This window comes from Neurospora crassa, linkage group VI, assembly GCF_000182925.2.
Source record: "Neurospora crassa OR74A linkage group VI, whole genome shotgun sequence".
NCBI classification, from domain to species: Eukaryota; Fungi; Ascomycota; class Sordariomycetes; order Sordariales; family Sordariaceae; genus Neurospora; species Neurospora crassa.
The window spans coordinates 4,150,992-4,163,411 of NC_026506.1; the positions used below are offsets into that span (position 1 = coordinate 4,150,992).

General features: G+C 52.4%; 5 protein-coding genes across 5 annotated transcripts; 3 read left to right on the forward strand and 2 right to left on the reverse strand.

Moving 5' to 3' along the window:
- Window positions 1–464: 464 nt before the first annotated feature.
- NCU10537 (hypothetical protein) lies at window positions 465–1,262 on the reverse strand (the record flags this gene model as incomplete). The annotated part of the gene is made up of 2 exons (XM_001728401.1): window positions 465–790; window positions 1,031–1,262. The coding sequence occupies 2 exons, from the start codon at window positions 1,260–1,262 to the stop codon at window positions 465–467; spliced, it is 558 nt and encodes a 185-aa protein (XP_001728453.1).
- Window positions 1,263–2,576: 1,314 nt separating this feature from the next.
- Window positions 2,577–4,613, forward strand: NCU04994 (leucine aminopeptidase 2). Its single transcript, XM_011396629.1, has 4 exons — window positions 2,577–3,242; window positions 3,351–4,119; window positions 4,193–4,257; window positions 4,326–4,613. The coding sequence occupies exons 1-4, from the start codon at window positions 2,997–2,999 to the stop codon at window positions 4,407–4,409; spliced, it is 1,164 nt and encodes a 387-aa protein (XP_011394931.1). The 5' UTR covers window positions 2,577–2,996; the 3' UTR covers window positions 4,410–4,613.
- Window positions 4,614–5,636: 1,023 nt separating this feature from the next.
- NCU12156 (Na(+)/H(+) antiporter 1) lies at window positions 5,637–6,338 on the forward strand (the record flags this gene model as incomplete). Its single annotated transcript, XM_011396767.1, has 1 exon — window positions 5,637–6,338. One exon carries the CDS (start codon window positions 5,637–5,639, stop codon window positions 6,336–6,338), a length of 702 nt encoding a protein of 233 aa, XP_011395069.1.
- A 1,336-nt stretch (window positions 6,339–7,674) lies between these two features.
- Window positions 7,675–8,414, forward strand: NCU04992 (hypothetical protein). Its single transcript, XM_950671.2, has one exon. The coding sequence runs from the start codon at window positions 7,784–7,786 to the stop codon at window positions 8,369–8,371; it is 588 nt and encodes a 195-aa protein (XP_955764.1). The 5' UTR covers window positions 7,675–7,783; the 3' UTR covers window positions 8,372–8,414.
- A 78-nt stretch (window positions 8,415–8,492) lies between these two features.
- Window positions 8,493–11,433, reverse strand: NCU04991 (oligopeptide transporter). Its single transcript, XM_950670.2, has 5 exons — window positions 11,121–11,433; window positions 9,243–11,049; window positions 9,099–9,175; window positions 8,752–9,026; window positions 8,493–8,677 (listed from the first exon to the last, which is right to left on the reverse strand). Exons 1-5 carry the CDS (start codon window positions 11,416–11,418, stop codon window positions 8,609–8,611), a joined length of 2,526 nt encoding a protein of 841 aa, XP_955763.2. The 5' UTR covers window positions 11,419–11,433; the 3' UTR covers window positions 8,493–8,608.
- Window positions 11,434–12,420: the final 987 nt, after the last annotated feature.

Consider the following 12,420-nt stretch of genomic DNA (forward strand, 5'->3'; position numbering starts at 1 on the left):
TCATCATCTACCTACACTCTCCCAGCGCCAGGGAAAGGCGAGAGACTTTTGTTGTTGGCATAAGACGGTGTCGGACAAAGAAGTCAGGTCCCGGCATTGCCACGGCATTGAGTCAGGAACGTAGCAGGGCGGAGAAGCCTGGGACGCAAAAGGTTGGTGGATGATGAAGGATCAGCTCGTCAACAAACGATATAAGAGAGTGTAAAGCCCATCCTCGACGTCTCGACTCGAAAGTCGAAAGCATAGGTATCTATATCGGTTAGCACACCCCCAATCGCCTTCTCCTCGTCCCCGGCTAACACTGACTTTGAAGGACCATGACAACCACTGCTCTCACCACCCTTGTGACTCTGCGCCTCCGTTGCCGCCATCCCTGCGTCCGCCAGGCCCAAGCCAAGCCTAGGTACCCTCGCATGGGGTTCACTGGGGCGCTATCAGAATCCGTGGGCCCAAGCCTGTCAAAACTATTCCGAATCCGCCCATGTCTGGGCCTTGCACGGGCCTATCAAGCGCGAAGCTGAACCCGAAGCCGCTTCCATCGTCGACAGCCCCAAGCCGGCGTTTGTTTGGGGTTCTCGGGCCTCGAGCAGGGAGCAAGCGCGAAGCCTGGCAGAGCCAGAGCCGGAGGCGAATCGCGCCAAGCATGCGTATGTGTTGGGGAGCCGTGGCACGACCAAACGAGACGCTAAGGGTGGTACTGCCGAAAAGGCATATGTGGAAGGATCTAGGGGTCCTTCCAACAAGTGTGAAGTTTCGCCGAAGCCCGCCTCTATAAACACTGACCCTGCATCTGTATGGGAAGGCCGTGGCCCTAGCAACTAGACTGGACCCTTTTTGGAATAAGTCGATGATGGTATGCTATTATGACAAGGGACGGATGGGTGACAAGGGATCGGAAAGCGGGCGATGATGTGGGAGGGATGTTTGGCTTGTCGAGATCAGTCGGGGAAATGGAGTGTCAGTCAAGACCTCGGGAGAAATGCGGAAGAGTCTGTAGGAGTAGTTTGCAGTTAGCCACAGCCGAGAAAACCAGGATAGCTGGACACCTCCTCGGCGCTGGGGCAGCAACTCAAGTGTTGATGGAGGGGATGAAGGCAAAAGGTTTGGTCTTGTTGTATGCGCTCGGCGTTTCGTAGCTGGAACAGGCGCGACCGGATTGCGTTAGCTGTCGATTCTGGGGACTGTTGCGGCTGCTCCGTGGTGGTGTCGCACTCAACATGAAGGGTCGGGCTGGAAGTGTTTGTTCCGCTGCAGACCGACATGGCTGGATTGGTCGGGTGCGTGCCGTATCAGGCGGACCGGACATTACGTCATGCAGAGATTGCCGCATGTGCAATTGACTTCCTTCGCTGTCAGCCTTGCATTAGTTCCATTTTCCCAGCACCAGGCGTCGTCTTTTCCCGCTCGTCGTTCAATATGGGTTTACCCCTACCTATGTAGCCCATCGCTGCGGACTAGAGGTAGTCTTCGGGTTGGTCTGGACATCTCCGACGCTCCTGACCCGGCATCCGCAGCTCCCATCACCCTTGTAGGGCAGACACTCAAGGGTTTGTCCGCCATGCAAATCCCCTTTAGACGCCATCCGGGTGGAGACACCAGTCAGGATTCCGACGACCTGGGACTGTTTACATTCCAATCGGAGAAAATCTCCTCACGCTTTACCTTTTACTGGTCGAACATGCATCTCCAAGGCACGCTGCCATTCACCCAATCTTCTCTATTCGTCCCATTTCCCAGATGGCAGCCTCGACACTGAAGCGATGGAACCGAGGCTGAAATTGTTGGAAGCACTAGCCAGCAGTTTTGATGTCCTGAGTGTCGAAGAGTAACGGCGAAATGCCCGGGCGAGCATCCCCTTTCCCTCAACTCTTCATCTGGCATGGGGCCGGCTGTATAAGCTACCTACACGAACTTGACGGAAGGGACTTGGTAAGCCAAACAACTGCGATCTTTCAAGGATAAGGATATGGACCGCACCTTTGAGGACGCTTACCAGACGCCGGAGCAATTCACCATCGCGGCCCTGCAGGGGTGAGAAACCTTCACTCCACGTCCTTGGCCCTGCTTTATTCTTGCATGAACAGCGGTATATCTTTGTCGTCCTTTTCGCACCTAGTGCCGGGTAAATATTCGGAAACCACCGGCTCACGCCTCCGTCGTTTCCTCTCTGCTGAAGGCGTTCGAGCCGCCAGCCGCCGAGCTTCCATTTGAGGTGCCTCATCAATGGGGTGGCGACGGCGACTCCCAGCTTCTAGATCAGGCAGTTGAGAGATCGAGAGTGTACCCCATCGAGGGAGCACCGTTGTTTCACCATTCTTCGGGTGCCTGTTGATCCCACTTCCAACGGCGCGAATGGGAGCGGCAAAGAGTCTGGATCGGGCAGGTCCCAAATGCACAGGTGAATGGTGGCATTTCTTATCTTGCTGAATCCCCAACCCGTTGCAAGCCCATTCCTCACATTTCCCAGCTTTCCCACAAAATCAGCTCGGAGATGTAACCACACTACCGAGAACCCCATACTGTCGCAACTGAACTGCCAGAAACAGCCTAGCTCCGGCACTGCTAGACACTGCAAAATCGTCGATCCTGGTGTCCACCATGTGGTTTTGGGGGGAAAACCCCACGCGGTTGGCGGAACTTTGCAGCCATGGATCGGGAAGCAATTCATGGAGATGGAAGTGACCAGGCAATCGTTCTCACCCCCCTTCGATGCCGCTGAGCCAAACGAATCTAGTAGACTGCCATTGACAGCTGGAAATAGGCAGGTGTGTGGGAGGTCTAGTTCAAGCGTGGCCGCCCAGAAGGGCAACTATCGTGTGCTCAACTCTGCATGAACGAACAAACGTGAAAAGAGCGGGGTTCCATGGAAACGTAAATGGAGGGCTAAGCAAGGGTTCGGCGGGCATGACGCCGGTGAAAAACGTGCCGAGACAGGAATGTCCAGCATCGTGAGTCAAGGGATATAAAATGGAATTGCTGCGCCCTTTTTCCGCGTTATGTTGTTCGACTGCTCTGTGCTTGAGTTGTCGTCAATCAATATGCGTGCCTCGGCCCTCTTCGCTCTCCTCGCCAGCTCAGCCGGCCTTGTCGCCGCCGTCCCTCCTGCCAGTGCCGCCAAGGCCGCCGGTCTTCGTCTCATCAAGACCTCCCCCGAGGATAAGGGCGCATGGGTGACTGAGGAGCAGAAGATCACTCAGTACCGCAACAAGCGCATCGGCTTCGTCGATATCACCGACATCACCGTGAGTCTCATCACACCTTCACAGCCCCAACCCACATCATGCCCTGACTACAGCATCCATCGACCTTCCAAACCGCCATATGTCCAAGACCGTGCTGACCGCAACCAGGACGCTTCCGTCCTCACTGCCCTCTCCAACCCTGACGGTGCTCCTGCCAGGTCCGACTTTTCAGCCGAGGCCGTCAGATACCCTACCGCCGTCTCGCACCAAACCCAAGTCAATTCCCTTCTCTCTCAAGTGTCGACCACTAATCCCAAGTCGTGGCTGCTCACTCTTACCAACTTCTACAACCGGTACTACAGGTCCAGCTATGGCACGCAGGCCGGTACCTGGCTGTATGACACCATTGTCTCCGTCGCCTCCGCCAACCCGGCCATCACCGTGACCAAGTTCACCCACTCGTGGAACCAGCCCTCCATCATCGCCAAGATCCCCGGCACCAGCAGCAATCTGGTTATCGTGAGCGCGCACTATGACTCGACTGGCGGCTCGTCTACCGCACGTGGACCCGGCGCCGACGACAACGGCTCGGGCGTCGTCGTCATTCTCGAGGCTCTCCGCGTTCTCGCCAACGCCAAGTTTGCTCCCAAGGACACGCTCGAGTTTCACTTTTACTCTGCCGAAGAGGGTGGTCTCCTTGGTTCTGCTGCCGTTTTCTCCAGCTACAAGTCCGCTGGCAAGAGCGTGTATGCCGTCATGAACCAGGACATGGCGGGATATTCGCCCAGCGGAAAGATTTCCATTTACACCGACTATGTCGACTCCTCGTTGACGGCGTATACCCGAGTGATCGCGACTGCTTATACCGGCGAGACGACTAGCGATAGGTGTGGCTATGGATGCTCGGACCATGCCTCTGCCAGGTCTAACGGTTTCCGTAAGTAGCGTATATGCCTTGTTTGCTTTTTGAACTTGGAGAAGAATCCAGAGGACTAACCTGTGATTTCCAGCTGCCGCTTACGTTTGCGATGAGCCCATAGATACCGCGACTCCCTACCTCCACTCATCCAAGGATGTGAGTTGAATCCGCACCGCAATCGTTACCTGTAGATTGATACTGACTCTGTGTCCGCTCGCAAACAGGCTTACTCGACCATCATGTGGGATGCTATCCTTCGCCATGCCAAGTTCACGACTGCCTTCCTTGTTGAGGCTTCCTACCTTTAATGGGTTGTAGTCATGTCCTGTTTCTGAATATGTCTTCACAAGCAGAAATAAGGGGGTCCAATAACACACAAATGAGTCGAATACGGTATACCTGTAGGTACCTCTACAGTGTTCATGTGGGGGGTGGCGCATGGATTGGATAGCTCCAGGCGAAACACATCCATTGACCTCAATAAGAAACAATACTTTGACGCGACGCACGAGGCCTCATACAGATACTCACCTTCCCTTTCTTGCTTCAGTTGTTCCAACTCGAGACAGCAAAGCGTCTCTGGAACTTGTGATAGAAGACGTAGGATCATACAAGTGGCTCGGCGATCCAAAACAGAAACGCTGTGCGTGGACGTTCTTAGCGTAGACGCTTCCATCAATGATCTTCTCAAACGCCGTTGGTTTCTCGGCGAAGCGCTACCCGCCGTCCTTGTCATAACCATTCTCGGTCCGGGAACAGGTTCAACATCGGTGATCACCCTCGTCCTGACCCGCATCGTGATCGGCGTCCAAGTGGCCATTGCGGGCTATCAGCTTCTGGCCAAGTATCAGCTCCTCCGATGGAAGGAGATAGCCCTGTGCTGGCTTCCTATTTGACCATCATGTGGTTCTTCGCGACGCCGTGCATGTTGGCGACGGACCGAACCTTAGCCTCCTGTCCGCGCTGGCCATTGCTAGCTGTGTGAATTGTACAGATCCGTTTTCACTCAGGCCATTGCGAATGGTCCTTTCACCGGCAAAGTCTGTGGCTCGCAAACTGCGTAAGATCACCTCGAGTGTAGCAGGCGCCGACGATGGCTTCGGTTTCCTTTTCTTGATGTTGGCTGTGTACTCGACGAGGTATGTCAATGTCGATGATTCTTCTAGTGGACATGGCACGGTGGCTGCTCGGAGTGCGGAAAGAGTGGGCAGGCTCAATGGAGGCGTCGGCGTCGCGATCGGAAACTGAGTAACAGAGACGTGGCGGTACATTGTACTTGTGTGTGTCGCAATTGGTGCTCTGGTTGGGTTCGGGGCTGGATAGACTCTCTGCAGCACAGGTGTGCCCCAACTCGGGAAACCGCTCTTCCTGCCAGGGATTCAGTAGTTAGATCATGTTCATCATGCTGACACGTAACAGGAAATGGGTTGACTCGGAGTCTTACCTCCTCTGCCCTACCGCTCTAGGCCCCTTGCAGGCATTTGCGACATGCTCGGCACGACGACCTGCTCGCCTGCTTCGTCGCTGGCAACGCCATGAACTGGAAGGGCGAGTTCCTCCGTGAGGCCGAAGCGCGCCATGACGAGATCAACTCTTGCATGAATGCCTCGCTCAACTTTGGCGGGTTCATGAACAATGGTCTTATTATGCCGTGGAGCGAGTCCCGTCGGTATCACCGGCATGACGTGGGGCGGCCTGATCGGCCTTGGCTTCTTCGTCCTCCTCTTCCGCCATATCCCCGCCATCCTTGGCATGTACAAGTTGATGCGAAACGTATGCAAGAACCTACAAAGAGGCCTTATTTATGGGATACTTTGGTCCTATCGGTGCCGGCCCTTTATTTGTACGTTGCGAACACGCGCCACCTCTACTCCGACCGGAGCCATGGTGACGAAGAGGAAACGTACCTCGTGCGCGTCATGATTCCGGCCGTATATTTCCATGTCTTGTTATCGATCGTGTTGGACGGTTTGTCGATGCCGGGGCTCAACTTGATTTACGAGATCTGCGGTGTTGAGTCGATTATGGACGATGCGGTCGTGGTGCGTCGCAAGTCTGTTCGGGCGCCGACGCCTGTCAATGCCGAGGTGAAGGACAATAGGACATTTGTCGCGTACAATCGATCCTCAAAGCCGTTATGCGAGCCGAGCGAGCTGCCGATTGTCGAGGAGCGCTACATTGGGCATATGTATTGTGACGGCGGTCGGGCGGTCGGGCGGTCGGGCGGCGACGCCTGATTCGGTCGAGCTTGTGAAGGAGAGAACTTGGAGTTCGGTGGACAATCTGAGCAATCGCACTATACGTAGAGGTACGCTTCAGTCGAAACAGGTTGTGAAGAGAGGCAACGAAGGGGGGGTTTTGGGGTAAGGGGAGGCTTGTCGTTCCAGTCACGTACAGTCAGCGAAATAGATGGCTTTTGCGAGTCGAACAAACGTGTATAGGTAGCCATGATTCACGGAAAGTCGCAATAGCGGAATGTTGCAAAGTCGAGAATGATTCCTCTGCTTCGTCGGACTGAAGATGCAAACAAACTCCCGGCCGGCAACTGTTGCCAGTCTTGGCAGAGCTTGCGCAGCGCCCACACTCCGGCAGGCAACAAACGTTCTAAATCCCCCATGATGCCGTAGAGTAGGTAGGTATTCTTCCTGAAAATGTTACCAACCCCGTCCCGTCTACACGAGGCAAACACTTTGTACCATCGTCCAGCTACATTCAGAGACCGCTACCTTTGGGCCCCTGACCTTGCTATTCTTGCTTTAATGCGTTGCGTTCAATTAAGGCTCGAGTTGACCTCAACCCTCGCGTCACCAACACGACCTCGTCAACAACACACCGGTTGATGCCTGCAGCACCAACTCTGGCCTCATATATTGCCACCCACTAAAAGCATCCTGGCTAGAGGTACCCAAGCATGACGCTCAGCAGACACTGCAATCTTCAAGAATCTCGCTCCACGTCGTGTTCTAGTTCACGCATCTCGTTCCACGGCGCATAATCACTCCGATTGAACTTGGGAACAAAAGTTTGCTGACAATGCCATTCAATCGAAGTCGAGCGGCTGCTAACCAAGTCACATCTTTATATGAAAAGTCCATCTCGAGAGTGCCGGGTTTGGTTGTGTCATTGCGAGTAGAGGTAGGTAGAGGTAGGTCAGGTACGAGTTACTGTAGACTGGAGTCGGGTGGCAACACCCTGCCAAGCTGACAAGCCGCCAGCCTTGTAAGTGTACCACGTTTATTGGCTGATTAGGTGTCCTCCTTTTTCTATTCACGTGTGTTCAAGAACATGAACAGAAAGTACCAACCAAACATCTCATTTAATCCACATGAAATGCTGCAACGGGACCTTGATGACTCTATTTGTTGGACTCATTGGACATTTTTTGGGTGGATGATGTTTGCAATGTATTCGAACACCGGAAGTACGTGCCTATGAATGACCAAGCCTCATACAGCCAGAGTGTGTCATCCATGGCTAACGGGAACATCTAATCCTTGACATGCAAAGGTGCGATATAAAGACATGTTGTACCCAGATCCCGAAGCCACCCACACTAAATCCACAGACTTGACAGGCAACACTTCAAATCTCTTCAACAGTTCCTAACCTTCGGCGCAAACCCGCCCGCGAAATAACAGGTGACAAGTCGAAAACCACTTACAACCTGAACACTACTACCAAGATGTCGAACCCCAACATTCCCGCCATCAGGAGAAACTGCGCTACCCCGGACCTCCCTTCCTTGATCCAAGAAACCACCGGCAACCCACCGCCATTCTCTGCCACACACCAGAACCCCCGCTACCATCAGCGTGTTATGGTCGACATCATACCCACCGGCCTAAAGACAGCCTCCAGCCAGGTTTCCGAGCAGCTCCGACGCTGGCATGATGCTCACAAAGGCAAATACTCGTCGACAGTCCTCAAGACCTTGGAAGACCTGGGACAGCAAGTGCAAGAGCTTTGCGAGGCCAGACGGAGCGGCGTTATCCGGATACGTTCGTCAGGTGACGGCGCCAAGATTCTCTGCATTCTGGCGCAGTTAAAGGCCATGAGGGAATGCATGGATAAAGTGGACGACATGGAGAAGGACTGGGTTTGGGTTGAAAGCTCTGAAGCAAAGGCTCCACCTCTGGACACAGATACTGATGGGGAGTACGTGGTTGTGGAGAAGAACGGGGAGGAAGATGTGAATGGGGGGAAAGACATTGGTGAGCAGGGCATGGTCGCGATCATGCAGATGTACCTGAAGGCTTTGACAGTCTATTAGGGACTTCTCACGGTGTTAGAGGTATGTGAATGAAGTGACCTGGGTTGACGGTTTTGGCACTCGGCGGGGATGGAGGGCAAATGCCACTTGAAGACGGGAGTAAAGCTCGAGAAAGAGGGGAGAACATCAATTGAAGTAGCAAAAGCTGTTGGAATATAAAGCGCCAGTTCGCAGCGGACGATTCCAGGCAGTGTTGAACGCCGTAGAGGGATGCACATAGCATGACAGGATCTCATATCATTTTCCATTCAGGTACATGTACTTGCACCTGTCCACGTTACCATCCATGTTGTTTCCCCACCATTTCTTCACGATGACTTCAGTCAGTAACGAACATCGTTCAAAGAGACGGATAGGACATTAAGAGGAGTAGTACTCACCGGGAAGTCTCTGGCCTTGCCACTGCCGCCCGCCACGGCAAAGGTGAGGATGAAGATGATCAAGGAACAACCACCGGCTATGGCTGCCGCACAGATATTGTTCCACTTGGCAAACAGCGCCGGCTTGTATCGACGAAGATAGCCCTGGGAAAAGAAGCCAAACACAAAGTATGCCAAAAGCGAAGAGTTGATACCGACAGACAACCAGCCCAGCCAAGTGCAGATGAGAAATGTGTTGATATGGTTGAGTCTGAGTTGAGGGAAGTACTTGTGACCTGAATATAGCATCTGTTAGCAGAGGTACCAAGGGCTTCATCGCCCATTTGAGGATGATACGCCTGACTGACCGATCCAAAATGGCAATGGGGCAAAGATTCCGAAGAACAGCCCCATTGGAACCATCCAGTACGTTCCATGACGTCCGCTGTGGTACCTGGTGTCAGCACACATCTCAGACATGGATGCTAATGGCACGGTCAGACTCAACTCACAAGATCTCATTGGCCGTACCGCCCCAAGCGACCGCCTGGGAATTGTAAGTCTGTACATTCTGACCAGACCAGACGTTGGTGCCCTGAACGGACAACAGAATGTCGCGCCGATTATCCACAATGCTGTTCATCATGACCCAGTTGAACACTGAGCCAGCACATGTTCCAAGAATCTGCGCAAGAAAGGTTGCTCTGGGTGGGAGCTTCGCATATTGTGCCAACTTGAGATCGCCCAACATCTGGATGGCTTGCACCAGGGCATTGGATCCATAGAGGGTGAACATCATGTTCGCTACCGGTCTGCGAGGAACCATGTAAGCACCGATCATCTGAACCGCGCTTGTTGGTTGATAGTAGAACCCAACAATGCCATACATGCACGCAAAGAAAATGGTCAAGATCCAGGCCAGCAGGACGGCAAGTAGGAACGCCCACCAAGGGAGGCCAGTCTTTTGCTGGTAACAGCAGATCAGGCCAATCATGATTGAGATGGCGAGGATGCTGAGATACCACAATGATGGCACCTCCTTGTAGGCACGCATAGCGGCGTAATGGGGGTCCCCTTCGGTACCGGGGTATTCTTTGCGAGGGGTGTCTGCGTCAGAGGTGAAGTTCTTCCAGAAGGATGAGCTGAACCCATGGTGCCACCACGTTCTGGCTTTCTGGACGTTTTGCTTCCAAGTCGAAGGCCGAAAAGGACCAAATATGAATTTTATGTCATGCCAGTTCCAGAGAATGACATGTACCACAGCTGCCGTGATGCCCATGTTCTTCATCAGCAAACTCAAAGCTTTGCTGGTGGCAAACCTGGGAAGCCCGTAGGCTTGCAAAGCAGCTGGATCAACCTGGTTGTCTGGACCCAAGATCTGTGTCTGGTCATAGACGGTCCCATTGGAAGTAAACAAAGATTGCGCCATAAAGGGGAATCTCTTCGCATCCCAGAGATTGGAGTAGTAAGCGCCCAAGGTCAAAGCAATACAGCCAATGTAGCCGATGAGTTGGTTGACCAATGTACTCAGGGGCAGAGTAAACTCCTTTTCTCCAATGTACTGCCAGTCCATGCACCAGCTAAGGAAGCCCATGCCCTCGTTTCCATTGGCTCCTCCGAACAGGCGCGTGAAGAAGGCCGAGTCCTGGTTGGCGAGGCAGAAGATGGAAATTCCAGTGGTGAGAGGAAACATCCATTGGGGCACAATCTCCCAGACCATGACAGCCAAGCAGATGCACCAGAAGATTTTGAGTCGTTTCTTGGCCAGTTCCTTGTTTAGGTGCATCGACTGGAATAGTGCTGCATTTGGAAGCTGTGATGGCCAGACGAATTTGGTGGGGTAGATGAAAGCTTTGCGTATGCCACCGAGAAGACCATAGCCAATGCACTGCGAGGAGAACAGCATGAAAATGGCCGACGCTGCATTTGGTTGATTGCCGTAGTATAGAGACTGGGCGGCAAGTTGTTCGGTTCCGAGGGCACAGGTGGCGGCAGAGCTGGCCATAATGACGATGAAAACGTGTTCCTTCTGGGTGAACGGCCCCGGGTTGAGAAAACGGCCAACAGGACCCCAGCGAGGGATCAAGACAGTGGCCTCGCCAAGACAGTAGGCGATCATGATCAGGAACACAATGCTCACGTTGACAGTTTGTGGCTTGAAGTAGAAGATCTCGCCGAGAACAGCACCAAAGGCCGACAAGCCTAGCCCAAGGACGAAGGCACGGAAGGTGTAGATATTCTCAGTCGGGTCATCGGACGTGTCGAGGGTCTTGGTGACCAGCTGTAAAGGCGTATCGACGGTAGTGTCTGTTGTGATATCTGGATGACGCGTTGTTAGAGGTAGTTGGTGGTATGGAAATTGGCAGCTAGGAACATATTGAAGCGCTCACCAGCAGACTCAGCATCAACGCTCCCATCTTTCGCTATGGCAGCGGTCTTGGTTTCGATTGGTGCCACATGTTGGATGTCGTACTTCTCGTTCAGTTCGCGCAGGTCAGCAGCTGGTGCGGGCTTGCATTCCACGATCTCGTCCATGGTCACTGGCAACCTGGAAGGGAAGGGACTTGACGCGCGTGGCCAAAGGAAACGGAGAATGAAAGAGGGACTCAACTGCTTTTTCCAAGTCGTAAGAATTTTACCAAAGGCGCTAGCAAAGAAGACGAGGAAATCCCATTGGACTGGTTCCATACATGTAGCGACTACCGCCGGGGGCTAATGTGTCGCGCGATTGTTCAATTGATAACAGAGCGACCCCGGTTGCTGTAGATCTACTTGCCCTTTCAGTCGATGTCCCGTGGGGTAATTGTCGGCGGTCGTGCATCAACATGGGAGGAGCTCCGCTGCAGACAGGGAAGTCGCCTCTGGCAATAACGGATGCTTAGCCGGAGACGGGCAAGAGCTGCATCGAGGCTGAAATAAGCTTTTAGGTTGCATCTTGCGGTCCACATCGCTCGCTCGCCGTGTGAGAGCGCACACAATCAGGAGAGTAAGCTAGCTTAAGATGGGTTGTAGTGTAATTTAAATATAATACTAACGTTGAAAAAAAGAAAAAAGGAAAAGAAAAGTATAGAGGAGAGCTGGCTGCGCGAGGTTTTGTAATGTGCGCGCGCTAAGCTTCCAGTCGTATAGTCTGTGCTGCGACGGCGGCGCGTAGCAACGTAACTTATCCTATACTATTTAGGTAGGTAGAGTTTGAAGTTATAATACGCTAATTAACAAATTAATTACAAATTGGAAATATTTTAAAAACTATTTATATAAATTATATTACTTTAAATTAAATAAAAGTAACTTATATAATTCTATATTTAATTTATATAGCTTTATAAGTATTATAACTAGAAGAATAAGGGAAAGCCTCCCCGCACCCTGTCGAATCCTACACGTACCCTCCCCCACAAAGAAAAGTGGGACTGCAGCTGTATGACACCTGACATTAAAATCCCCGTTTTTGCCCGCTAAATCGAATCTTTCAAATACACACAACATCCCCTCTAACTTAATCGTTTCTTTCACTCTTTTTCACACAACCATTTACACACAATATACACAGCGCAACGCACTACAATATAACGTAGTACAGCCAGCGTATATACACAGCACAATATACGCACTCCTTTAATTTAAATAACCTCCTTAAAGTATATAATTTTATTCAAATTAATTAATTTTAATTACTTTTAATTACTA

Excerpts from the sequence above, each read along its gene's own strand:
- NCU04991 (XM_950670.2), bottom strand. The coding sequence starts at position 11,418 with ATGGAACCAGTCCAATGGGATTTCCTCGTCTTCTTTGCTAGCGCCTTT. Across the intron at positions 9,027-9,098 it reads CCCATTGCCATTTTGGATCG|GTCACAAGTACTTCCCTCAA; the intron begins GTCAGTCAGGCG and ends TGCTATATTCAG. Across the intron at positions 8,678-8,751 it reads GCAAGGCCAGAGACTTCCCG|AAATGGTGGGGAAACAACAT; the intron begins GTGAGTACTACT and ends GTCATCGTGAAG.
- NCU04994 (XM_011396629.1), top strand. The coding sequence starts at position 2,997 with ATGTTGTTCGACTGCTCTGTGCTTGAGTTGTCGTCAATCAATATGCGT. Across the intron at positions 4,120-4,192 it reads TGCCAGGTCTAACGGTTTCC|CTGCCGCTTACGTTTGCGAT; the intron begins GTAAGTAGCGTA and ends TGTGATTTCCAG. Across the intron at positions 4,258-4,325 it reads ACCTCCACTCATCCAAGGAT|GCTTACTCGACCATCATGTG; the intron begins GTGAGTTGAATC and ends GCTCGCAAACAG.
- NCU04992 (XM_950671.2), top strand. The coding sequence starts at position 7,784 with ATGTCGAACCCCAACATTCCCGCCATCAGGAGAAACTGCGCTACCCCG.